This window comes from Eptesicus fuscus, chromosome 17, assembly GCF_027574615.1.
Source record: "Eptesicus fuscus isolate TK198812 chromosome 17, DD_ASM_mEF_20220401, whole genome shotgun sequence".
NCBI lineage: Eukaryota > Metazoa > Chordata > Mammalia > Chiroptera > Vespertilionidae > Eptesicus > Eptesicus fuscus.
In genome coordinates, this window is record NC_072489.1 from 7114601 (window position 1) to 7139396 (window position 24796).

At 41.7% G+C, this 24796-nt stretch overlaps 1 protein-coding gene across 1 annotated transcript in view; it reads left to right on the forward strand.

Annotated features, from left to right (window-relative positions):
* Positions 1–24347, forward strand: part of LOC103292901 (neurofilament light polypeptide-like) — a gene marked incomplete at its 3' end in the record, with an annotated part of 36100 nt that extends 11753 nt beyond the window's left edge. The window contains 2 exon segments of the mRNA XM_054729331.1: positions 18616–18718; positions 23273–24347. Coding sequence (XP_054585306.1) covers positions 18616–18718; positions 23273–24347 — 1178 coding nt within the window.
* Between the last annotated feature and the right edge of the window lie 449 nt (positions 24348–24796).

Consider the following 24796-nt stretch of genomic DNA (forward strand, 5'->3'; position numbering starts at 1 on the left):
GCACATGCCCGGGTTGTGGGCTCAATCCCCAGTGTGGGGCCTGCAGGAGGCACCCAATCAATGATTCTCTCTCATCATTGATGCTTCTCTCTCTCTCCCTCTCCCTTCCTCTCTGAAATCGTTAAAAATATTTTTTTAAAAAAAGAATATTATAAGGAGATTCTGCCATTTCCACCCTACCAGGCTTAGGGGATTGATTTTGTTTGGGAGTTTTATATTAACATGAAAGTGTGTCATCCACTCTTATGAAGATAAATTATTTCTTGGTATTCTCACTTGCTCCACCATAACTATCAGCCAGATTTCAAGAAGTCTGAAATACATATTTCTGCCCTTTCTTCTAGTGTCAAAGGCAATTGCATTCAAATTTTTCATTGATGCCTATAGACTGAGTGGCAAACTAAAGAACTCCCTCCTCTGTGGACACAAATCAGCCTTACACATTGGTAACACTTTCAAATCACAAGAATGCCAACATCTATCCACCTGGTGGAGCAGTTTCTGTGTGAGATGGGGCTTTGTGTCTCCTTTTGTGTGTGGAATTTCACAAGTTGTTTTTAGGACAAGAAAGGATTTCAGAAGCCTGCCTTGCAACGGTGAGATGCAGGCGGCTTTTGAAACATGGGACCCAAAATTGCCAACTTTTCATTATTTCCTCCGGCCCATCTCTAAATTCGCAGAGTTGCATCTAAAAGTAGGTGAAAGATCTTAGGAAAGAAGCCATAATATGATTAAAGATTACACTGGATGGAGTGAATTATCTTTATTGAACCCAGATATAAACAGCGGCACTGGCTCCGGAGGAATTCCAGCGCCAGGCCCAGCGTCTTCTCCCTTGGAGTGCGCACCCTGCACTCGGCTGCTTATGTAACTAGAAGGTTCTGTCTTTTCACTTCCTTATTTGGCAGCCACGGGTCTGTTTCTCATTGTCTTCACAACATGTTCACTTCTTGGTATATTTTGCAATTGTTGACTTGTAGAGCATCAAAAAGAAACAAAACAAATCTCCAAGCAGCAGAATTTGGCCAGAGCCAAAGGCAACAGAGTTTGAGCTGAACTTACTCAAAGTTCGTCAAGAAGACAGAGGCTTACAAAAATGCTTTTTGTTTGAACCAAAGACTGAAGCCAAGGCATCTTTGTCCAGAAGTTGTTGTGCATGGAGTTCTCTGATCCCAAAGTGCACAAAGCCAGCTGGCCAAGGCACACTGGCTCTTGGCAGCTGTGCCTCAGAGAACCGAAGCAACAACCTGCCTCGCTTCAGCATTCGAGTGTCCGTAGCCCCATGAAGCTTGGAAAGTTCTAACAGATTCCCTCACCGTGGCCATAGATCTATGGCTGGGTTTTTTATTGTGCTCTCATTTCAGGCACACTGCATCCATTAACTCAGTGACACATTCTATTGTTCTACTAATTGTATCAGCCACAGTCTCAACTGCCCAAAGATGCCATGCCTGTCAGTAAGACCTCAGATTTAAATAGTCTTGGCTCCCCCATGTCTCAGGCCAGAGTAACCAGCACCCAGATCAAACCACGGAATGACTAATACCACAGAAGCCTCCTGTGTACCCTCCCAGGCCCAGCATTGCCCAGAGCAGCTATTGTCCTGACTTATAATAGCATAGACGGGTCCACCATAGACCATTCTGGTCATAATTATCTTATATCTTCAGTAAATAAGTTACTTATGTTATACATCTTATTCCATACCCCCACTCTCTCTCTATTCATTCATCCATTTATAGACAGCAGAGCTGAGAGGCATGAATCCAACTGCCAGAGTTGGATTCTTGGCTCCACCATTAGCTACCCTCATGACACCTCTGTTTCCTCATCTCTGTTTCTTCCATTCTTTCTTTTTATTTCACTCATTCATTCTTTTTTTATTTGCTTTCCTCAGCAGTGTCTTCTGGAAGCAGCCTCTGGCACCTCCACCCTTTGGCAGCCACCCTTCCCAGAAGGGCAGATCCCTCAAAGATCGGGAGCTCTTGGCCTGTTCTCGTACCATGTCTCAGTGGCCAAGGCTGGAGCGATGGAGCCAGGCGGCTCCGTGGGCACAGCTGTCTCGTTAGTCTGAGACATCCCTCACCAGGGAAGCAGCAGCCCCTGCAACCTCTGTGAGAGGCTCTTGTGCTCTGGACATTTCAATGGGAACCACATGGAACCACCTTTCCTGATGGGGGAGATCAATCTGGATGGGGCTGGCCTGGCTGAAAGTTCAGGGCAGGGCAGCGGAGTGGTGTGTCCCCTGCAGCCTCAGTCAGGTCACCCAGCAGCCTGTTGCCCATCCTCTCTGACAACCTGTGAAGCACTAGCCTCTGAGCAGGAGGCTCTGCAGCCCCTCCCACACACACTGTAGCCCTTTAGTCCTAAATGTTGCTTCACATAGAACAAAAAAGAGATTGTGAGCTTTTCTGATTACCAGGAGAAGAAAAATAAAACATAGAACATTTAACAAACTACAGAAAACACAAACAACCATTCAAAGAAACACAGAACAGAAAATGAGAGGATGGAAGTAAAAGCAAGTGTAGCTGTAATTATAGTGTATGTAAATGACATGCATTCAATGGAATAAAAATTACTACATGCTACTATAAATGAGAACATACTCAGCAAAGCATCTTGGGAAGGTTAGGTGAGAGACAGAGCAAACATAAAAACAAAGAAAGGACTTCCACATTAATATCACAAAATTAGTTGAATTTGAAGTTTAAAAAAGCATTAAAATTACATTAAAACCACATAATAATGAAATACATACTTCAGAAAAATTTTGACAATCTTAATTCTTTATGTGTCAAATAACATATCATAAATTATTTATTTTGGCAGCTGTGCCTCAGAGAACCGAAGCAACAACCTGCTATAAATAGAAGAATAGGACACCTCCTTATAGATGCACTCCTCATCAAAAATAGCTTCCCCTCCTGCATAGCACAGGAAACCATCAACCAAACGAAAAGACAACCTACGGAACGAGAGAAAATATTCACATACCCAAAATATATAAAGAACTCAATACAACTCAATAATAAAACAAACAAAAAATCTGAGGAAAAACTGGGCAAAGGATCGGAATAGACATTTTTCCAAAGAAGACATAAAGGTGGCCAACATGTACATGAAAAGACGGTCAACCTCATCAGGGAAATGCAAATAAAACCACAATGAGATATTGCCTCACACCTGTTAGATTGGCCATTTTCAAAAAGACAGCAAACAACAAAGATGTGGAGAAAAGGGAACACTTGTGCACTGTTGGTGGGAATGCAAATGGGTGCAGCCACTGTGGAAAACAGGGTAGAGGTTCCTCAAAACATTAAAAATGGAACAACCATATGACCCAGCGATTCCACTTCTGGGTATTTATCCAAAAAAATGAAAGCACTAACTTGAGAAAATATGTGCACCCATGTTATTGCAGCATTATCACAATAGCCAAGAAATCGAAACAATCTGAGTGTTCCCTGATGGATGAATGGATAAAGATGTGTATAAAGAGAGAGAGACGTAATATTATTCAGATATAAACAAGAACAAAGTTTTGTCATTTGCATAGATCTTGAGGGCAATATGCTAAGTGAAATAAGTCAGAGAAAAGACAAATACTTATATGTGGAATTTTTTTTTCTTTTTTTTTTTAAAATATATTTTATTGATTTTTTACAGAGAGGAAGAGAGAGGGATAGAGAGTTAGAAACATCGATGAGAGAGAAACATCGATCAGCTGCCTCTTGCACACCCCCCACTGGGGATGTGCCTGCAACCAAGATACATGCCCTTGACCGGAATCGAACCTGGGACCCTTGAGTCCACAGGCCGATGCTCTATCCACTGAGCCAAACCGGTCTCAGCCGGAATTTTTTTTTTTTTAAGTGAAGCTCATAGATACACAGAACAGAGAGGTGATTGCCACAGGCAGGGAGTGGGGAGTGGGAGAAATGGATAAAGGTACAAACTTCCAGCCCTAGCCAGTTTGGCTCAGTGGATAGAGCATCAGCCAAGGACTGAAGGGTCCTGGGTTCAGTTCTGGTCAGGGGCATGTACCTCAGTTGCAGGCTCGATCCTGGCCCCAGTCAGGGCACATGCTTGAGGGAACCAATCGATCTGTTTCTCTCACATGGATCTTTCTCTCTCTGTGTCTCTCCTTATCCCTTCCACTTTCTCTAAAAATCAATGGAAAAATATCCTTGGGTGAGGATTAACAAACAAAAAAGTACAAACTTCCAGTTATAAAATAATTAAGTCCTGGGATGAAATATACAGCACGATGACTATAGTTAGTAATACTGTAATGTATATTTGAAAGTTCCTAAGAGAGTAAAAAATTCTCATCACAAGAAAAAAAAACTTTTGTAACTACATATGATCACAGCTGTTAACTGGACTTGTTGTGGTGGTCATTTTACAATATATACAATATCAAATCATTGTGTTGTACACTTGAAACTAAGGTAATGTTATATGCCAATTATACCTTAATAAGAAAAGAAAAAATGTTCCCCCTGGATCATTGTCCATGCTCTTACACTGTGTAGGTTTTGTTATTAATACTTACCAGGACATAATATTATATTACTTATGTTTACCTGTTTATTATCAATTTTCCCTCACTAACCAATAAATTTCACACAATTCTTATCAATCACAATACTAAGCATTCAACATATTTATTGAATAAATCAATTAATCAAATAACAAAATGAGGGGGAAAAAATACCCAAATTGAAAATGAGAAAGGAAGATGTATTCCAAACACAAAAAACACTAAAGCAATTGTAAGGTAATATTTTGTTCAATTATCTGGTAATAAATGAGAAAACTTAGATAAAATCAAAAAAGTTTTCCTGAGAAAAGACAAATTACTAGTATTAACAAATATATATTTTTTAAAAACAAGATTCACCATTTGGCTGACTAGATATATATATATATATCTAAATAGACAGACATAGACAGATGGTCAGCCTGCATATATACATGCGTACATACACACACAAGGTTTTTGAATATTTTATGTTATTCATTAGAAAACTATGACTGGAAAATTAAGAGCAAGCCATTCTATAAGGTTTATACACAGGAGACAAATTGCCAGGTGATTAGGTAGTCACAACTTCTGCTTTAATAAGTTATGCCATTTCTCCCCCAAAATGATTACATTATGCCTCCATTGATAATGCATAAGAGTTCCTATTGTGAGGACCCAAACAGTCATAAGTAGAAGTTACACTCACTCTTCCCAGGCCTGAAAATGGAATTACAACTAAAATGTAGAACAATCCACCTGAATAACCAAATGAAGACAAGCTTAACGAAAGACTGATAACTAAGGACTTACAGAAGAAGTCACATTGAGACTGGTAGGATGGGCAATGACACAAAACAGTCTAGCCCCACACCAATGAGCAATGACCAAGGATCCGGTGGGATATTTCAGCTGCTAAGGTCCCCCCTGAAGAGCATGAAGTCTCTACCTCACACGGGGCCCAAACCCAGAGAGAGGAGACCATACAACATCTGACTGTGAAAATTAGTGGGGAGTCTATACACCAGGAAGAGACAGGGCATGCTTAGAAACCCACTTGCCCTCTTAAAGGGCCAATACACAAAATCTCATTTGAAGCCACTTACCATAAACTCCAGTTGGGGGGAGGAGAGCTCAGAGCAGACTAGAGTTGTGTGAGGAGAGACTGGGTCATGTGGCTCTGGGGAGAGACTGAAAGGACAGCCTCCAGGGTCCTTCTCTCACATTACCCACAGACACAATCTTTCTTGGGTTAAGCACTCTCCTCTATATGCCATCAACCTGGGTTGGCTTCTACCATAATGGAACCCAGGGGCAGGTTAACAAAAGGCCAAAGACACCCTGAGATCCACCTTTTCCTGCCTCTGATTTCAAGCTGCCTATTAGCTCAGTCACTGAAAGAGCTTAGCCCCAACCTCCCAACTCCCTGTTGTCCCATCCTGTGGAGCTCACACCCTGTAGAGCAGTCAGCTGCCTGGGTCCAGGATGCAGTGGTCTGGGCAGACTCAGCAGATGTCTGAGAATGAGTTGTGTGGCTCTTGTGTGGCCATTCCCTTACCTTCCCCACATGGCTGACCAATGCCACCCCAATGGGAAATCCACTAGTCCCACACTTCCAATTCCTGAGGCCCTCCCTGCCAAGCTCAGGCTCTCCTGGAGCTCCAAGCAGAATCCACGACAGACTGAGTGTTGTGTCTCTAGGATGGGGGTCATTTTTCCTCACTAGCTTGACTGGTGTAGAGACTTCTCTTCACCAGGCCAAATTTTGTTCTGTTTGGGACTGATAAACTCTGCTGGCCTTCCTTTGAAAACTCCCTGAGACCCGGCTCCAGCACAAAGGTCTGTGGGCACCAGTGGATAGCAGCTAGCCTTGGTGTATGCTGGAAATTTTGCTGAGTGGCCTCAGTCCCAGCACTGGTGCCAAGTTTGAGTCTGTATCAGTTTGGTGAGCACCATTCGCACCTAGCTGGTGACTCACTGAGAGCCTACCTTACACAACTTACAGACTGCCAAAAGCTCTTTCAGTGACTTGAGCCTAACAGGCAGCTTGAAATCAGAGGCAGGAAAAGGTGGATCTCAGGGTGCCTTTGGCCTTTTGTTAACCTGCCCCTGGGTTCCATTATAGTAGAAGCCAACCTTGGTGTGTAGCTTGGTACTTCCCACACACATCCAGGCCCAGCAGGGGCTGTCACAAAGTGTGTTTCACTTAGTAGCTCCAAACAGGTTGTCCAGGACCAGTCACACACAGCATTTGACATTGACCAGCACTACAGTCCCTCCCAAGAGGCCCCAAAGCCAATACACCAAGTGGCAAGGTTCAGACGATAACAGAGCAGGATCCAATTAGCTCCACAAGAGCCCATCCAAAGGGAGATCTCAACATGTACCAGATCCTCCTGAGACAAATTCTGCTTTGTGTGGTCAGCACCCACACAGTTTGTATACTGTGATCAGGGTCAATCCTCAGAGTGAACAAGCCTGAGGGTTAACACCATGCACAGACAGCCCAACTGCAATCAAGACTCAACTACAACAGGAGGACTCATATAAACCACACAAGATTCCTGAAAGACTCAGCTCAGGTGATCAGGGAGACTGTACCACTGAGACCTACAGGACATCTACATAAGGTCTACCAAGACTGGAAGACATAGCAGATTTACCTAATACCCACAAACACAGAGAAGCAGCCAAAATGGGGAGATTAAAAAGCATGTCCCAAATAAAAGACCAGGAGAAATCTCTAGAAAAAGAACTAAATAAAATGGAGGCAAGAATCTACCAGATATATAGTCCAAACAATAGTTATAAGGCTACTCAAGAAACTTAGTGAGAATCAACAGCATGAAAAAGGACATAGAAACCATAAAAATTGTCAGAAATGAAGAATACAGTATCTGAAATGAAGAATACATTAAAGAAACAAATAGTAAGTTAGATAAAGCAAAAAATCAAATTTGTGATTTGGAAGACAAGGTAGCAGAAAACACTCAAATCAGAGCAGCAAAAAATATATATAAAATAAAAGAATTTTTAAAAATGAGAAGAGTTTAAGGGATCTTTGGGACAACAAAAAGTGTAACAACATCTGCATCATAGCAGTACTGGAAGAAGAAGAAAAAGAGCAACAAATTGAGAAACTACTTTAAGAAATAATGACTTCCATAATGTGGTAAAGAAAAAAGACACACAAGTCCAAGAAGTACAGAAAGTCCCTAACAACATGAACCCAAAAAGGCCCACTCCAAGGACACATCATACTTAAAATGCCACAAGTTAAAGACAAAGAGACTATCTTAAAAGCACTAAGAGAAAGAGACTTGCCGAACCGGTTTGGCTCAGTGGATAGAGCGTCGGCCTGCGGACTGAAAGGTCCCAGGTTCGATTCCCGTCAAGGGCATGTACCTTGGTTGCGGGCACATCCCCAGTAGGGGGTGTGCAAGAGGCAGCTGATCGATGTTTCTCTATCATCGATGTTTCTAACTCTCTATCCCTCTCTCTTCCTCTCTGTAATAAAATCAATAAAATATATTTAAAAAAAAAAAAGAAAGAAAGAGACTTAGTTGCCTACAATGGACCTTCCATAAGATTGTCAGATGATTTCTCAACAAACATTGGCACAAAATATTTAAAGTGATGAAAAGCAAGAACCTACGACCAAGACTATTTTACCAAGCAAAGCTAGCATTTAAAGTTAAAAGAGAAATAAAGAGCTTCTCAGACCAAAACAAAAAAAATAAAAACAAAAGAAGCAAAAGGGTTTCATTACTACCAAACCAGTATTGCAAGAAAGATTAAAGAGCCCTTTTTAAAAAGAAGAAATAAAAAAGATAGACATAAGTAATGAAATGGCAATATATACACACCTATTATTAATCTCTTTAACTGAAAATGACTTAAATATGCCAATCAAAAGACATAGGGTAGCTGGATGAATAAGAAAACAAGACCCATATAAATGCTGTTTATAAGAGACCCACCTGAGAATGAAAGACACACACACAGACTAAAAGTAAAGAGATGGGAAAAGATATGCCATGCAAATGAAAATGAAAAAAGGGTTGGATAGCAATACTTCTAGCAGACTTACTAGACTTTAAAACAAAGTCTATCATAACAGACAAAGAGCACTAAATAGTAATAACAAAATAAATCTAACAAGAGAACATAATCCGTGTATCATGTATGCACCCAACATAGGCACAACTAAATATATAAAATACATCTTGATGGACATAAAGGGAGAGATTGACAGTAATACAATCATTGTAAGGTATTTTAATACCACACTGACATCAATGGATAAATCTTCCAGACAGAAAATTAACAACAAAAAAAACAAAAAACAGGGACTTAAATAACACACTATATTAGATGGATTTTATTGATATCTACAGAGCATTTCACCCCAAAGCGGCCCAATATACATTCTTTTCAAGTGCACATGAAACATTTTCTGGTATACCCACATGTTTGAACACATAACAAGTCTTAATAAATTTAAAAAGAGTGAAATCATATCAAGCATCTTTTCTGACCACAGTTGTAAAAACTAGAAATCAATTGCAAGAAAGAAAACTAAAAAACACAGAGAGACATGGAGGCTAAATAACATGTTACTAGACAATGACTGGGTTAATAATGAGAACAAGGGAGAAATGAAAAGATACCTTGAGACAAATGAAAGTAAAAACACAACAATGCAAATTCTATGGGACACAGCAAAAGCAATCCAAAGAGGAACATTCATAGCAGTAGAGCCCTACCTCAAGAAACAAAAAGAACCTCAAATAATCTGGCCCTATGCTTAAAAGAACTATAAAAAGAACAATCAACACATCTCAAAGTTAATAGATGAAAGAAAATAATAAAGATGAGAACAGAAGTAAACAATATAGAGCATAAAAAAATACAAAAGATCATTGAAACCAAGAGCTGACTATTGAAAAGATAAGATTGACAAATCTTTAACCAGATTTATTAAAACACAAAGAGATAAAACCCAAATAAATAAACTCAAAAATGAAAGAGAAGTAACAACTAACACCGCAGAAATGCAAAAATTATAAGAAAATATTATGAACAGCTATATGCCAACAAATTGGACAATCTGGAAGAACTAGATTAATTTATAGAATCATACAATCTTCCAAAACTTAATCAAGAAAAGCCCAGAGTAACTATAAGGAAGAAGATAGCAATAAAGATCATAGTGGAAATAAATGACATAGACATTAATATATATATATACACACACACATATATATGTATGTATGTATATATACTAGAGGCCCGGTGCACGGAATTCATGCATGGGTAGGGTGCCTAGGCCTGGCTGGTGATCAGGGCTGATCTGTGGGGCAACCAGTTGGGCAATCGGGGGGCCCCTGTTGGCACCCGCCTTGGCCAGCCTGGCACTGCCCACTAGCTGGCCCCACCACTCCCCTCCCCACCCCCCCCACTGCCACTGTCAACAGTGGCCTCCCTCTGTGGGGCAACTGGCAGGGTGACTGGGGGGGCCCCCACTGGCACCCACCTTGGCTGGCCTGGGTTCTGCGGGCTGGGAGCAGCTCCTGTGTTGAGCATCTGCCCCCTGGTCGTCAGTGCAAGTCATAGCATCTGGTCATTCTGCCGGTCATTCCGCCATTCAGTTTATTTTCATATTAGGCTTTTATTATAAAGGATATATATACTAGAGGCCCAGTGTACAAACTTCGTGCATGGGGGTGGGGGGTCCCCTCAGCCCACCCTGCATCCTCTCCAATCCAGGACCCCTCGGGGGATGTCCACCTGTCAGTTTAGGACCGATCCCAGGGATCAGGCCTAAACCAGCAGTCAGACATCCCTCTCACAATCCAGGACAGCTGGGTCCTAACTGCCCACCTGCTTGCTTGCCTGATTGCCCCTAACTTCCCCCCCTACAAGCCTGATCACCCCTAACCACCTCTGCCTGCCAGCCTGATCACCCCTAACTGTCCCCCCTGCTGGCCTGGTCACCCCCAACTGCCCTCCCCACTGGCCTGGTCGCCCCTCACTGCCCCTTCTGCCAGCCTGATTACCCTCAACTTCCCCCCTGCCAGCCTAGTCGCTCCCAACTGCCCCCTCCACTGGCCTGGTCACCCCCAACTATACCCCCTGTCGGTCTGGTCATCCCTCACTGTCCCCCTCTGCCGGCCTGGTTGCACCTAACTGCCCCCCCCCTTGCTGGCCTGGTCACCCCGTACTGCCCCCCCCCGCCAGCCTGGTCACCCTTCACTGCCCCCCCTGCTGGCTTTGTTGCCACCAACTGCCCCCCCTGCCAGCCTGGTCACCCCTCACTGCTCCCCTGCTGGCCTGGTCACCCCATACAGCCTGCTGTTCAGTCATTTGGTTGTCCCTCACTAACCCCCCTGCCGGGCTGGTGCCCCATGCAGCCTGCTGTTCAGTTGTTTGGTCTCCCTCACTAACCCCCCTGCCAGCCTGGTCGCCCCACACAGCCTGCTGTTCAGTCGTTTGGTAGTCCTTCACTAACCCCCCTGCTGGGCTGGTCACCCCATGCAGCCTGCTGTTCGGTAGTTACATGACAATATCAATAAATGCCAAAAAACATTTAACAAAATCAATGAAACCAAGAGTTGGTTCTATTGATGAAGCATTAGCCATACTCATCAAGAACCAAAGAGAGAGGACCCAAATAAATAAAATCAGAAATGAGAGAGAAGAAGTAACAACTTGAATCACAGAAATACAAAGGATTGTAAAACAATAGTATGAATAAGTATATGCCAACAATTAGACAATCTGGGAGACATGAACAAATTCCTAGAAACATACAATATTCCAAAACTCAATCATAAAGAATCAGAAAACCTGGATAGAATGATAACAAGTAATGAAATTGAAACAGTAATCAAAAACTCCCAGCAAACAAAAGTCCTGGACCAGATGGCTTTCACAGATGAGCATTACCAAACATTCAGAAAAGAACTAATACCTCAAACTATTCCAAAAATTTCAAGAGGAAGGAACATTTCCAACCTCTTTTTATGAAACAAACATTATCCTTATTCCAAACCCAGATAAAGACACTACAAAGGAAGAAAAACAGGCCAATATCCCTGATGAACATAGATGCTAAAATTCTCAAAAAAAATATTGGCAAATCAGATCCAGCAATACATTTAAAAGATCATAAATCATGACCATGTGGGATGCAAGGCTGGTACAATATTCACAAATCAATAAATCTGGTACATTATATAAATAAAATGAGGGATAAAAATCACATGACAATATCAATAGATGCCGAAAAACATTTGACAAAATCCAGCAACCTTTTTTGATAAAAACTATCAACAAAGTGGGAATCAAGGGATCATACTTCAAGATAATAAAGGCCATATATGGCAAACCTATGGCCAATAATATTCTCAATGAGCAAAAACTAAAACTGTTTCCCATAAGAACAGGAACAAGACAGGGATGCTCGCTTTCACCACTCTCATTCCACATTGTACTGGAAGTTCTAGCCACAATGATCAGACAAGAAGAAAACATAAAAGGCATCCAAATTGGAAAGGAGAAAGTAAAACTGTTATTATTTACAGATAACATAATATTGTACATGTACATAGAAAACCCTAAAGACTCTACCAAAAACCTACTAGATTTAATAAATGAATTTGGCAATGTAGCAGGATACAAAATTAACATCCTGAAATCAAAGGCATCTTTATACACCAACTAGGGGCCCAGTGCATGAATTCATGCACCTTAAAAGGAACTGTGGGCTGTGAGGTTGTGGTAGGCACAGGGGCTGGTCTCAACCCATCCTCCGTGACCCCACCTGGCCCCTCCCACCACGGCCCCAGTCCCCTGTCGGCTGGCAGCCCCCGCCGCCACCATTCCCACACGCTGACAGCACTGGCCCTGCTCGCACCCGCTGATGGCGTGGAGTAATTGGGGCCAGCACCAGCAGCGGGTGCCAGTGGGGCTGGCACCAGCAGTGGGTTGCAAGCATCAGCCCTGATGCCTGCAGTGGGTGCAAGCACCCGGCAGGACCACAGCATGCGGGAGCAAAGAATTTTGAGTAATCACCAAAGGCTCACCCCAATGACAGCAACCGGTGCCTTGCCTTGGTCTGGTGCCCCCGCTTACCTGCTCCACCATCCCGCCGCAGCCAATGCCCGCCATGTTCCGCAAACACTCCCTGATAGTCAGCGCCCGTCATAGCAACCAGTTGTTCAGTTGTTCCGCTGTTCAGTCTATTTGCATATTAGGGTTTTATATATATAGATAATGTACTCTCATAAAGAGAAACTAAAAAAAAAAAAATCCCATTTACTACTGCAACAACAACAAAAAGATATAAAAAAATAAACTTAACCAAGGAGGTAAAAGACCTGTACTTGGAAAACTGTAGGACATTTGAAAGAAAGAAATAGAGGAAGATACAAACAGGTGAAAGTATATACTCTGTCCATGGATTGGAAGAATTAACATCATTACAATGTCCACACTACACAAAGCAATCAATAGATGCAATGCAATCCCTATTAAAATACCAATGGCATATTTCACAGATCTAAAACATATGTTGCAAAAAATTATATGTAGTAAAAAATAACTCCAAGTAGCCACAGCAATCTTGAGAAAGAAAAACAAAGTTAGAAGGATCACAATATCAGGTATCAAACTATACTACAAAACCATTGTAATAAAAACAGCTTGATACTGACACAGGAACAGTCATATAGATCAATGGAATGGAACAGAGACCCCTGAAATCGAACCAAACCATTATGCTCAATTAATATTTGACAAAAGAGGCAAGAATATACAATGGAGTAAAGACAGTGTCTTCAATAAATGGTGTTGGGAAAATTGGACAGGTACATGCAAAAAAATGAAACTAGACCACCAACTTACACCATACACAAGAATAAACTCAAAATGGATAAAAGATGTAAATGTCAGTCATGAAACCATAAAAATTCTAGAAGCAAATATAGGCAGTAAAATCTCAGACATCTCATGTAGCAGTATTTTCACTGGTACATCTCTTAGGGCAAGGGAAAGAAAGGGAAAAATAAACCAATAGGACTACATCAAACTAAAAAGCTTCTGCACAGCAAAAGAAACCATAAAAAAAAAATGAAAAGGTAACCCATTATATGGGAGAAGATATTTGCCAATGAAACATCTGATAAGGAGTTAATTTCCAAACATTAAAAACTCATATTGCTAGGAGGAGGAGGAGGAAGAGGAGGAGGAGGAGGAGGAGGAGGAGGAGGAAGAGGAGGAAGAGGAGGAGGAGGAGGAGGAGGAGGAGGAGGAGGAGGAGGAGGAGGAGAGGAGCAGGAGGAGGAGGAGGAGGAGGAGGAGGAAGTAGAAGAGGAGGAGGAGGAAGAAGAGGAGGAAGAAATAACGCAAGTAAAAAATGGACACAGGACCCGAATAGGCACTTCTCCAAAGCGGACATACTGATGGCCAAGAGACATATAAAAAAATGCTCACCATCAACCTTACAAAACCCATTGTCTCATCAGCACAGACTAAGCCTCTTGATAGAAAAGTGCAAATGAAAAGACATTTAGGTCTCTGAGGTGTGCTTCAGAGCTTCGTTTTAATTAAAAGCCTTCTTAAAATGTAAAAGAAAAGGAAGAAAGAAAAGGACACTTTGGATAGACTCTGAAGTGGAGTGAGATTAAAGAGAAGTTTTCCAACAGCTAACCAACCTGAGGCAACCTGAAAATCAAATCATTCAAAGCTATAAATTCCTTCTAAATATTAGTTTAGCTGTAACATACAAGTTTTTTAGAGGCTTAAACATCAGCCATTTATTACCTCTTTTCTGTAGGACAGAGATCCAGCCAGGCTTGGCGTGGTTCTTTACTTGGAATTTCCCAAGGCCAAAATCAAGGGTGGAGCCCTTATTTGAAGGCTCTGGGAAAGGTCTGCTTCAAGGCTCATTTGGTTTATCAGCAGTTCCTTGTTGTAGTACCTAGGTTCTTCTTTCCTTGTAGACTGTCAGGCGGGGGCTGCTCTTGACTCCAGGAGGCCACAAGTCAGGCGTTGTGCATGGAATCCTTCTCACACTAGGAAGTATGGCAGCTGATGAAATGAAATGAGGCAAGGGCACAGTTTAATTGTACTTGGTGGCAAATACACAGTGCTTCTCTTCTTCATTTTCTGGTAGTGTTGATCTGAGGTTCCAAACTACAGACACTTCTGAATATTTCTTTTTTTTTTTATGCTTCTGGACTTTACCCTCCTGGAATCTGTCCTCTGCTATGTGCTCAGAGCCTAGAACAGTGCCTGACACAGAGGGAGGACCCACGGCTGCTGTTCTGCCTTCTCTCCCACAGGTGCTGACCTTTCATTGCCCACTCCTCCGCAGGCCTGCGTCTCCAGTTTCAAAAACCTGTAACATACAAGTTTTAATATGTGCTAGCTTATTTTTTAGCCCTAACAAATTTACAGGAACATTAAAAGACCCCAAAAAGCCAAAGAAATCCTGAAGAATAAAAAGCCAGAGATATCACACTCCCTGACTTCAAACTACAATAATCAAAACATAATGCACATTGGCAGAAAAACAGAGACAAATGGAACAGAATTGAGAGCCCAGAAATAAACCCACACATATTTGGGCAACTAATTTTCAACAAATAAGCCAAAAACATAAAATGGAGAAAAGAAATCCTCTTCAATAAATGGTTCTGGGAAAACTGGAAAGCCACATTCAAAAGCATGAAATGAGGCCATCTGACACCATAGACAAAAGTTAACTCAAAATGGATTAAGGACTTGAATATAAGACTAGAACCAATAAAATACATTAAAAATAGATACTAAACTTATGGACTTTGATCTCAGAGAGGTTTTTGTGAACTTGACCCCAAAGACCAGGGAAGTGTAAGCAAAAATAAATGAATCAAACTACATCAAACTAAAAAGTTTCTGCACAGCAAAAGAGACAATCAACAACAAAAAAATACAACCACTAAATGGTAGAAGATGTTTGTGAACCATACTTTCAATAATGGTCTAATATCCAAAATACTTAAAGAACTCACACAATGCAACAACAAAAATCCAATTTGAAATGGTCAAAGGACCCAAACAGATGCTCTTTTTTGTTGTTGTTAACAAGAAGAACAACGTTTGGCACAAAAGTGACAATTTTTTTCTTTTTTGAACACATGAACACAAAATATCTCTGCATACCAAAAGAAAATTGCAAAATCTAAACAACCATTATCTTATCTCAACATGGGGATACCACCCCTTCCTTAATAGTTTAGAAAGTGCCTCATATTGCAAGAGATGTACATCCAGTCCAAATTTAATAAAATATATTTAATGTTACAGGTCTGTTAATATAGAAATGAAAATTATACCATTAGTCAAATAAACAAATACAAAATTTTTCAGCACTAGATACAGAAAGAGCATGAACATGTGAATAGCTAGTGATAAGAAAATGCTTAATCAATAACAAGATCTTCTCTTAAATTTTATGAGGAAAAATCTTGGAGTTAAAGCTGTACTGAAACAATGCCCTCAGCCTCTACTTTCTCAAAATGAAAACCAAGTTACCTCCTTGCTATTGAGCATGAAAATTTTACAGTGCATCCAGTACATCCACAAAGGCTCGCTAGGTCAGGGTGGAGAGGGTGAACCTGAATAGACCCTTTTCCCAAGAAGACCTACAAATGGCAAATGGACATATAAAAAGACGCTCAATTTCACTAGCTAGAAGGGAAATGCAAATTAAGATCACAATGAGGACACACTTCAGAGTTGGTTCCAGGTTTGGTGCCAGTTCATTTTGGTGGAATGAGTTGGGGACACTGAGTGAGCCATTACAGAGGCCGCGGGCAGCATACACCCCGAGCAGAAAGAGTGGCTCCAGCCTGCTCCTTCCTGAAAGAGACATCAGCAACTCAGCCTTAAGCCACCTGAGCTGTGACCTGTGTCTAATAAAAATCTATATTAAAATCTAACTATAGACTGAAAAAAAATTGGCAGCCAAATAGGCAGACGTGTCTCGAGCCTTATCCTAGAGCAGATAAAAGGAGCATCTAAATCAAATAACATCCACCCAAAATTGGTGAAATAGACACAGCTGGTGAGACAATTCACAGCCAGGAAGGGCAGAGGATACTGGGAGAATGGTGGGATTGAGCATCTGGGCTGAAGAGAGTCATGAGACCACTGAGACGAGAGAGTCAGAAGGAAGCTGCACAGCACCAAATCCACGTCCCTTGGGGACAGGCATAACATCCAACTGTGGAAAGGAAGTCCACTGGGCTGCTGGCAGCAGGGGGTTCTAGATCTAAGTGGACGGCCACAAGAGGCTGAGTCCAGAGGGGCAGCCCGAAGAACTGCCCGAGCCATGCGCTGCTGTGGGAGGGAGGGGAGAAACTAACAGTCATGTGATTGTTTTGTCTCTATTTGATCTTGGCTTTTATTCACTAAACCCAGTTCAAAGGACCTTTCAAACACAAACACTCACCCATGGCTGAGGTGCAGGTGGATGTGCGGACTTGTAGTGTCTGGGAAGAGGCTGTGGAGGACAGCGGGTCGGGGAGAGGTGACCAGGAGTCTGGCACTGAGACATCCTGACCCTCCGACCTAAGCAGCCATTTTCTCCTGAAGAACCAGCCCCTCCCAGCAGCCTCAAGACAGTTAATACAGCTATACCCAGCCTACACCAGAAGTTGTACAAAGGACACAAAAACTCTGAAAAGCCCCAAAGAGCCCTCAGGGACTAAGTTGAAGAGAGGCCATTCAGTCCCAGAAAGCGATATAGCACCCTCCCTACATATAGCCCTGTCAGAAACAGCTGCTTGAGAGATTAAGGTTGATAGCAGGCATACAGGCTAAGTGAGCAGATTAGGCCCACCTGCTTGCAGTCAAGGCTGTGGAGATAGACACAAACAGAGGACCAATGGATTGCTTATAACTTCAACATATTACTGACTACCTAACAGGAAACTGAGAAGTGGCTGACAGAACAGAAGAGTGGGATCTTAAACCAGCCCTCATGGGGCATTAAAACTTGGCTGAAATGAATTACACTTCAGTTTTCTGTTTTTGTTTTTTTACTAGAGGCCCAGTGCACAGGTGGGTGTCCCTCAGCCCAGCCTTCACCCTCTCCAATCTAGGACCCCTCGAGGGATGTTCGACTGCCCGTTTAGGCCCAATCCTACTAGGACTGCTGGCTCCCAACTGCTCACCTGCCTGCCTTCCTAATTGTCCCTAACTGTCCTCTTCCAGCCTGATTGTCCCTAACTGCCCTCCCATGCAGGCCTGGTCACCCTTAACTGCCTCCCCTGCCGGCCTGGTCACCCCCAACTGCCCTCCCCTGCAGGTCCAGTTGCCCCCAACTTCCCTCCTCTGCCAGCCTGGTCAGCCCTAACTGCCCTCCCCTACAGGCTTGATCGCCCCCAACTGCCCTCCCTTGCAGGCCAAGTCCCTCCCAACTTCCCTCCCCTGCTGGCCATCTTGTGGTGGCCATCTTGTGTCCACATGGGGGCAGCCATCTTGTGTGTTGGAGTGATGGTCAATTTGCATATTACTCTTTTATTCGATAGGATCTTTTATTTTTAATCTGTTTTCTTTATTATCTTTTTTGTTTTTATTTTTTTGCATTATTTTTCTTCATTCTATTTTTATTGTTATTTTATTGTACCTTATTTTTTTATTTTCTTCTTATCCAGTCATTCTTTCTACCTCCTCTATACTGAACTAAAGTCCTCCACCTATTCATTCAATTCCTTAACCTTCGTATCTGTAAATAACCTCTGCCTCTACAGATTCTTCCCCCTCCCCTTTTTAATATGGGTGTTTGTTGTTTGCATTTTTTGGTTTATCTGTTTGTTCTATGGTGTTTTCTCCCCATATATTTTGTTCTTCTTTTTTCTTATTTTTTTCGCTCTTACCTTTTTTTCTTTTCTAGATATCATTTTTGCTCTCTTTTATCTTTCCTAATTCTCTTTTCTCTGCTGGTTACTTATATTGTGGTTATCAGTGTTGTGAGTACATTCGTGCTTTGTTCCCTTTGTGTCATGTCTTGTTGACTTGTATTTTGTGCTGTTCAGTCAACATGGCAGAGAACAAGCCACATAACCAGACACCCTGCATCTACAAATGGGACAATAATACTCAAAACCCAACTACATCAAGAGAACCCAAATATCACAGGTAGGGGGCATCCCTAGATTACCCAGCCCAGAAGACTAAAGAGATTGCACCACTGGGTCCCACAAAATATCAACTATTAAAGACAAACTCAAAATATCTGGGTGGCATAGCAGTTTAATATAATACATAGAAACAATAACAAAGGAACAACAATATTGGGGAGACAAAGAATTTGTCAGAGAAAGAATTCAGAGCAATGCTTATAAGGATGCTGAAAAGGATGGAAGACAAATTCAACATGTATAAGAATCAAGAGGAAATGAAGAAGAATCAAGAGGAAATGAAGAATGACATAGTTGCAATAAAGAACACAATGGAAAGTTTCAACAGTAGACTATAAGAAGCTGAGGACCACATCAGCAAGTTAGAAGACAAGGTAGAAAAAACACCCAAGCACAACAGCAACTGGAGAGAAAACTTAAAAAGCAGGAAGGGAGCTTTGGGACAACACAAAACAAAACAAAATCTATATAATAGCTTTACCAGAAGGAATGAGGGCAGAGTAAGGAATAGAAAACCTGTTTGAAGAAATAATGACAGAAAACTTCCCTGATATTGGGGGGTGAGGGGGAAGTGACACAAGTCCAAGAAAAGCACAAGGAGTTCCAAACAAGATGAACCCAAAAAGACTGACACCAAGACACATCATAATTAAATTAGCAAACATCAACAACAAAGTAACAATCTTAAAGGCTGTACGAGAGAGACAAAAAGTTACCTACAAGGGATCTCCCATTAGACTATCAACTGATTTCTCAACAGAAACAAATCAGGCCAGAAGGGAATGGAATGAAATATACTAAGTAATGCAAAGCAAGGGACTAAATCCAAGAATACTATACTCAGCAAGGCTATCATTCAAAATTGAAGGTGAAATCAGGAGCTTCACAGACAAAAAAGAGCTAAGGGAATATATTACCAACAAGCCAGCAATGCAAGAAATGCTAACAGTACTGCTGTAAAAACAAGAAATAGGAAGGGAAGAAGAAACACAGACATAACAATAAAAATGATGACAAACAAGTACCTATCAATAAGAACCTTAAATGTAAGTGGATTAAATGCTCCAATCAAAAAACATAGGGTAACTGAATGGATAAGAGAACATGACCCATATATTTGCTGTCTAGAAGAGACCTACCTCAGAACAAAGGAGTCACACAGACCGATAGTGAAAGGATGGAAAAAATTTTTTTCAGGCAAATGGAGATGAGCAAAAGGCTGGGGTAGTAACACTTATATCAGACAACATAGACCACAAAGTGAAGACAATAACAAGAGATAAGGAGGGCCACTTCATAATACTAAAAGGAGCAATGCAACAAGAGGATATAACTCTTGTAAACATATATGCACCCAATATAGGAGCACCCAAATACATAAAAAAAACTTCTGGAAGATATCAAGGGAGAGATCAACAGCAATGCAATCATAGTAGGGAACTTTAATACCCCATAGACACCACTGGATAAATACTCAAACAAAAAAATCAGCAAAGAAACAGCAATTCTAAATGATTCCCTAGATCAGATGAAACTAATTGACATCTTCAGAACGTTTCACCCCAAAACTACAGAATATACATTCTTCTCAAGTGTACATGGAACATTTTCAACGATAGACCACATATTAGGACACAGGCAAAGTCTCTTCAAATTCAAGAGGATAGAAATCATAACAAGCATCTTCTCAGATCACAATGGCATAAAATTAGAAATCAACTATAATAAAACCAATGGGGAAAAAAGCAAACAATTAGAAGCTAAATAGCATGCTATTAAACAATGATTGGGTTATCAAAGAGATCAAAGAAGAAATAAAAAGCATCCTGAAAACAAATGACAATGACAACAATCCAAAATCTATGGGACACCATGAAAGCAGTCCTGAGAGGGAAGTTCGTAGCTCTACAGGCCTACCTCAAATAAATAAATAAATAAATAAAATAAAAAGATAATAAATTATCTAACCCTACAACTTAAAGAATAAGAAAGAGAGCAACAAGAAAAGCCCAGAGTAAGCAGAAGGAAGGAAATAATAATGATCAGAGTGGAAATAAATGACATAGAGATCAAAAACATAATACAAAAGAGCAATAAAACAATCCCATTTACCATTGCAACAAAAAAATTTAAAATACTTAGGAATAAATTTAACTAAGGAGGTAAAAGACCTGTACTAAGATTCCGGTCAAGGGCATGTATCTTGGTTGCGGGCACATCCCCAGTGGGGGGTGTGCAGGAGGTGGCTGATCGATGTTTCTCTCTCATCGATGTTTCTAACTATCTCTCTCCCTTCCTCTCTGTAAAAAATCAATAAAATATATATATATATTATATAAATATATATAATATATCAGACATATGTCGTAGCAACATCTTTACCAATACAGCTCCTAGGACAATGGAAACTAAGGAGAAAATAAACAAATGGAACTACATCAAATAAAAAGCTTCTGCACAGCAAAAGAAACCATCAACAAAACAAAACAAAAAAAGCCCACTGCATGGGAGGACATATTTGCCAATGTTATCACCAATAAGGGTTTAATCTCCAAAATTTACAGGGAATTCATACAATTTAACAAAGGGGAAATAAATAATCTAATAAAAAAAAATGGGCAAAGGATCTAAATAGATACTTTTCAAAAGAGGACACACAGTAGGCCAAGAGACATATGAAAACATGCTCAAAGTCACTAATCATCTGAGAGATGCAAATCAAAACGACAATGAGGTATCATCTCACACCTGTCAGAATGGTTATCATCAACAAATCAATAAACAACAAATGCTGGCGATGATGTGGAGAAAAAGGAACCCTCGTGCACTGCTGGTGGGAATGCAGATTGGTGCAGCCACTGGGGAGAACAGTATGGAGATTCCTCAAAAAATTAAAAATGGAACTCCCATTTGACCTGGTAATCCCACTTCTAGAAATATATTCCAAGAAAACAGAAACACCAATCAGAAAGGATATATGCACCCCTATGTTCATAGCAGCACAATTTACAATAGCTAAGATTTGGAAACAGCCTAAGTGCCCATCAGCATATGAGTGGATTAAAAAACCATGGTACATCTACACAATGGAATACTACACAACTGTAAAAAAGAAGGAACTCTTACCATCTGCAACAGCATGGATGGACATGGATAACATTATGCTAAGTGAAATAAGCCAGTCGGAGAAAGATAAATATCACATGATCTCACTCATTGGTGGATTATAATGAACAACATAAACTGATGAATAAAAATAGAGCCATAGTCATAGAAGCATCAAACAGACCATCCAAACTAAGAGGGAAGAAAGGGGAGGGGGGCAGGTAAGAGATCAACCAAAGGACTTGAATTCATGCATATAAGCATAACCAATAGACACAGACAGTAAGGGGGTAAGGGCATGTGCTGGGGGCTGTGAGCATCTGGGGAGAGGTCAATGGGGGGAAAGGAGACTTATGTAATACTTGAAACAATAAAGAATTTAAATTTTAAAAAAGATCACAATGAGATACCATCTCACACCTGTTATAGTAACTGTTATCAGTAAGACAAGAAATAACAAGAGTTGGAGAGGATGTGGAGAAAAGAGAGCCCTCATACACTGCTGGAATGTAAACTGGGATAGCCACTGTGGAAAACTTAAGAATAGAGTTAACTGTATGACCCAACAATCTCTTTTCTGGGTATCTATCCAAAGAATTGAAAATATTTATTCATAAAGACATGTGTACCCCTATGTTCACTGCAGCATTATTCATGGTGGCCAAGACATGGAAACAACCAAAGTGTCTTTCAATAGATAATTGGATAAAGAAGTTGTGGTACATATATACAATAGAATACTACTCAGCCATAAAAAAGAATGAAATATTGCCATTTGTGACAACATGAATGGATCTTGAGAGAATCATGTTAAGTGAAATATGTCCAACAGAAAAGAACAAGAACACTATGATTTCACTCATATGGGAGATATAAAACAGAAAGCAACACATGAACAAGCAAAATAAACAAACTCATAGATACAGACAATAGTATTGTGTTTACCAAAAGGGAAGGGGGAGAAGAGAATGATGGAGAGGGTAAAGGGTGTCAAATATATGGTGGTGAACACATGATGCCATATACAGATGATCTACACTAATAAAAGAGAAAGATGCTAATTGACCAGACCTCTGCTACGCCCACAGCCAATCAGGAGTGATATGCAAATTAACCCAACAAAGATGTCAGGTAAATTTACATATGCAGGTGGAGCAGGCAGCACCTGATGCTCCCCCCGGGGTCCAGGCCATGATCGGACCCGGGCAGGTGGCACCAGCAGCGCCTCACGTCGCTAGTGGGGTCCAGGCCGCAATCGGGGACCTGGGTAGGTGGGGGTGGCCAGGGTCTCCGGGATCACTGTCTGCCCCCGGGCCGCCTGCAGACACCGGTGGAGCAGGCCCAGGTTGAACATTTTAATGAAAATGGGATGCCTGTGCCCTGCCCCACCGCGCCCTGTCTCTGGCGAGGAGAGGGAAGTGGGCAGTTAGGAGGCACCGGGGCTCAGAAACCTGCAGGTGTGCTACCAGGAAGAGGTGCTGAACCATGAGGATGCAGAGGGCTGGCTGATGGAGGCACGCAAAGGTGCAGATGAGGAGGCTCTCGCTGGCGCTGAGCTGGAAAAGTGAATCGACAGCCTGATGGATGAAATCGCCTTTCTGAAGAAGGTGCACAAAGAGGAGATCGCCAAGCAGTATGCTCAGATCTCCGTGGAGATGGACGAGTTCTCCAAGTCTGACCTCTCCGCCATGCTCAAGGACATCCGTGCCCAGTACGAGAAGCTGGCTGCCAAGAACATGCAGAATGCTGAAGAATGGTACAAGAGCCGCTTCACCGTGCTGACTGAGAGAGCTGTCAAGAACACCTATGCGGTGCGCACCGCCGAGGACCAGGTGTCCGAGAGCCGCCGCCTGCTCAAGGCCAAGACCCTGGAGATGGAAGCAAGCTGAGGCATGAACGAAGTGCTGGGAAAGCAGCTGCAAGAGCTGGAGGATAAGCAGAATGCAGACATTAGTGCTACGCAGGACACAATCAACAAATTAGAAAATGAGTTGAGAACTACAAAGAGTGAAATGGCACGATATTTAAAAGAATACCAGGACCTCCTCAATGTGAACATGGCTTTGGACATTGACATTGCAGCTTACAGTAAACTCTTGGAAGGTGAGGAGACCCGGCTCAGTTTCACCAGCGTGGGAAGCATAGCCAGAGGCTACTCCCAGAGTTCCCAGGTCTTTGGCCGATCTGCCTATGGTGGTTTACAGACCAGCTCCTACTTGATGTCCACTCGCTCCTTCCCTTCTGACCAGGAGGAGCTGATTGAGGTGGAAGAGACCATTGAGGCTGCAAAAGCCCAGGAAGCTAAGGATGAACCCCCCTCTGAAGGAGAAGCTGAAGAGGAGGAAAAGGAGAAGGAAGAGGCTGAGGAAGAGGAAGGAGAGGAAGAGGAAGAAGGTGCCAAGGAAGAATTTGAGGATGCAAAGGAGGAAGAAGGAGGTGAAGGTGAAGGAGAAGGAGAAGATGCCCAAGAAGCTGAGGACGAGAAGAAAGATGAAGGTGCTGGGGAGGAGCAAGCAACCAAGAAAAGATTGAGCCCCCCTTTCCTCACTTATTTCAGGAATAATCCTCCTGAAACCAAGTCAACCCCATCACCAACCAAGCAGTTGAGTTCCCGATACTATATGAATTAAGAAGTCAATATATATAACATTCTAAGGTGACTCAGGTTGGACATTAAATGTTGTGCTATGACTTTTCTCCTTATGCAGAGTATCTGTTTGCTTGCAGAGTGGCTTCCTGGCTTCCTGACAGCCTGTGCATGGTCCACGCTTATGAGTTCAGGATCTATGACAATGTGAATAATTCAGATGTTTACAATAAAAACATATGAATACATGAATTGGTGGTTAGAAATTAAAGACCTCAAATCATGTGCAATAAACAGTAAATAAAGTTACACTAAATGACAAAAAAAAAAATACATTAGGGGCCAGGAAACATTCAAAGAACTGGGGAACCATTCCCAAATCAG